Source organism: Morone saxatilis, unplaced genomic scaffold (assembly GCF_004916995.1).
Source record: "Morone saxatilis isolate NCDOM2014 unplaced genomic scaffold, NCSU_SB_2.0 Contig24, whole genome shotgun sequence".
NCBI lineage: Eukaryota > Metazoa > Chordata > Actinopteri > Moronidae > Morone > Morone saxatilis.
In genome coordinates, this window is record NW_023339807.1 from 27023366 (window position 1) to 27025342 (window position 1977).

A 1977-nucleotide genomic window follows, 5' to 3' on the forward strand; every position below is an offset into this window, starting at 1 on the left:
TGTCATACATTGACTGTTTACCATCCACTGTTTAGATCTTGGTGCTAACGTTAGCAGCAGCTCGGCTCGCAGGCCCTCCCATCAGTGGATCAGACTCTGATGTCAAATTAAAGCCAGTTTCCTTTCTGTAGACAGTGTTTCCATTGAAACCAGAGTCAGTATATTGAGTCTATAATCAATTCACAATCAATAACTCCATCGGGCAGGTGAGTCTACATCAGTGAACAGAACCGAGACCTCCACCTGGCTGCAGGAGGCGTGGCCTCTATGATGCCATCTGGTCTGGTGGGTGTAGCCTCTGCCTCTGGGACCAATGAGGTTTCACTGAAAGAAAAACAAGCAGGATCTTGTTATCTTTATAAAAAAAGTTTAAAGTGGTTTGATTGACAGGTGAAGTTAGTTACCTGTCAGTGTGAGGATTCTGTCTGTCCGACCACAGCTCACCTGAAAACACACACAGGTACGTCATCACTTCCTCTTCCTGTCTGTTCAATGGGACATCTTATATTATATATTATATATATTATTATTATAAACAGTATTATATATTATATTATTAGAACCGTTCTCCTGAGTCCTCAGTAGAACAGAGGACCAGGTGTATCAGGTGTACCAGGTGTACCAAGTGTACCAGGTGTATCAGGTGTACCAGGTGACTCACTGTGCTGCAGGTGGTCTGACTGGTACGAACTGGGAACAGAAGAAACAGGTTCTCAACCTCTGAGGTCAATGGATCTTCAGTAGATATATTGTTAATTTGTGTTACCTGTGCAGTCCAGGTGTAATGCTCAAGTACTCAGGTCCCTCAGTGGCTCCGCCCCCCGGTGACCCACAATGCTCTGCTGTATCCTGTCCACCTATGGCCTCTGATCCTGTTAGCACACTCACAGTTAGTTTCACACGCCACACAGTGAACACACCTCAGCTAATACCTGTAGCAGATGGCGGACCCTGCCACACAAGACAGACAGGATGTGTTGATGTGAGTGAGTCACCTTGCCCCTCCCCCCTCTGATCATCTGGCTGCTGGTTGGACGCTCTGCCTGGACTCTGTGCGATATCACTGTTCCTACAAAAAAGAATAGTCAATGTAGATTCATTTGTAGGACCAGGTTTCTGGCCTTTGTTCAGGTGTGTCACAGTGGGAGCTGATTGGTTGGTTACCTGGTTACAGGTGGACTGAGTGGGTGTGGCCTGAGTTGGTGGGGTCTGAGTGGGTGTGGTCTCTGAGAGTTAAAAAGGGAGAGCTGATTAATGAATTCGGTTGATTGGTCGGTCAGAGGTCTGATGTGGGGTTTTGGTCAGTCAGAGGTCTGATGTGGTGTTTTGGTCGGTCAGAGGTCTGATGTGGTGTTTTGGTCAGTCAGAGGTCTGATGTGGTGTTCTGGTTGGTCAGAGGTCTGATGTGGTGTTTTGGTTGGTCGGAGGTCTGATGTGGTGTGCTGGTCAGTCGGAGGTCTGATGTGGTGTTCTGGTCGGTCGGAGGTCTGATGTGGTGTTCTGGTCGGTCGGAGGTCAGATGTCACAGGTCACACCTGCAGACTATCAGTGAGGTTCTGCCGTAGAGCCGCAGTCAGACGCTCCACCAGACGATCCCGAACAGAACCAGAACTGTCCTGATGTGACACAGAATGAGCTGTGATTGGTTGGAACAACGTAAAGGTTTGTGTAAAATCTGATTGGCTGAAGTTGACCTCTAAAGTTATCATGACCTCTGACCTCTGACCCCTCCACAGTAAGGAACAGGTGTGTTGTTACCTGGCAGTGAGACAGAGCACTCAGAGCCTGTTTGTAGAGCTGAACAGATTTCTGCTGCTTCCTCTGCCTCAGGTAACAATCTGCCAACGACTCACACACATGAACCTCAGCCAGGTGGTCCCCTGCACACAGACAGGTACACACAGACAGGTAGCAGACAGACAGGTACACACAGACAGGTTCAATTCAATTAAATTGCATATATAAAGTAAATAGTAT

At 47.7% G+C, this 1977-nt stretch overlaps 1 protein-coding gene across 1 annotated transcript; it reads right to left on the reverse strand.

Moving 5' to 3' along the window:
• Positions 1 to 9: 9 nt before the first annotated feature.
• LOC118335367 (tetratricopeptide repeat protein 24-like) lies at positions 10 to 1880 on the reverse strand (the record flags this gene model as incomplete). Its single annotated transcript, XM_035671613.1, is given in 8 exon segments — positions 10 to 324; positions 405 to 444; positions 662 to 690; positions 767 to 872; positions 996 to 1069; positions 1165 to 1226; positions 1536 to 1616; positions 1759 to 1880. Coding segments are annotated over 8 exon segments (626 nt in total), but the record flags the coding sequence as incomplete, so codon positions are not given.
• Between the last annotated feature and the right edge of the window lie 97 nt (positions 1881 to 1977).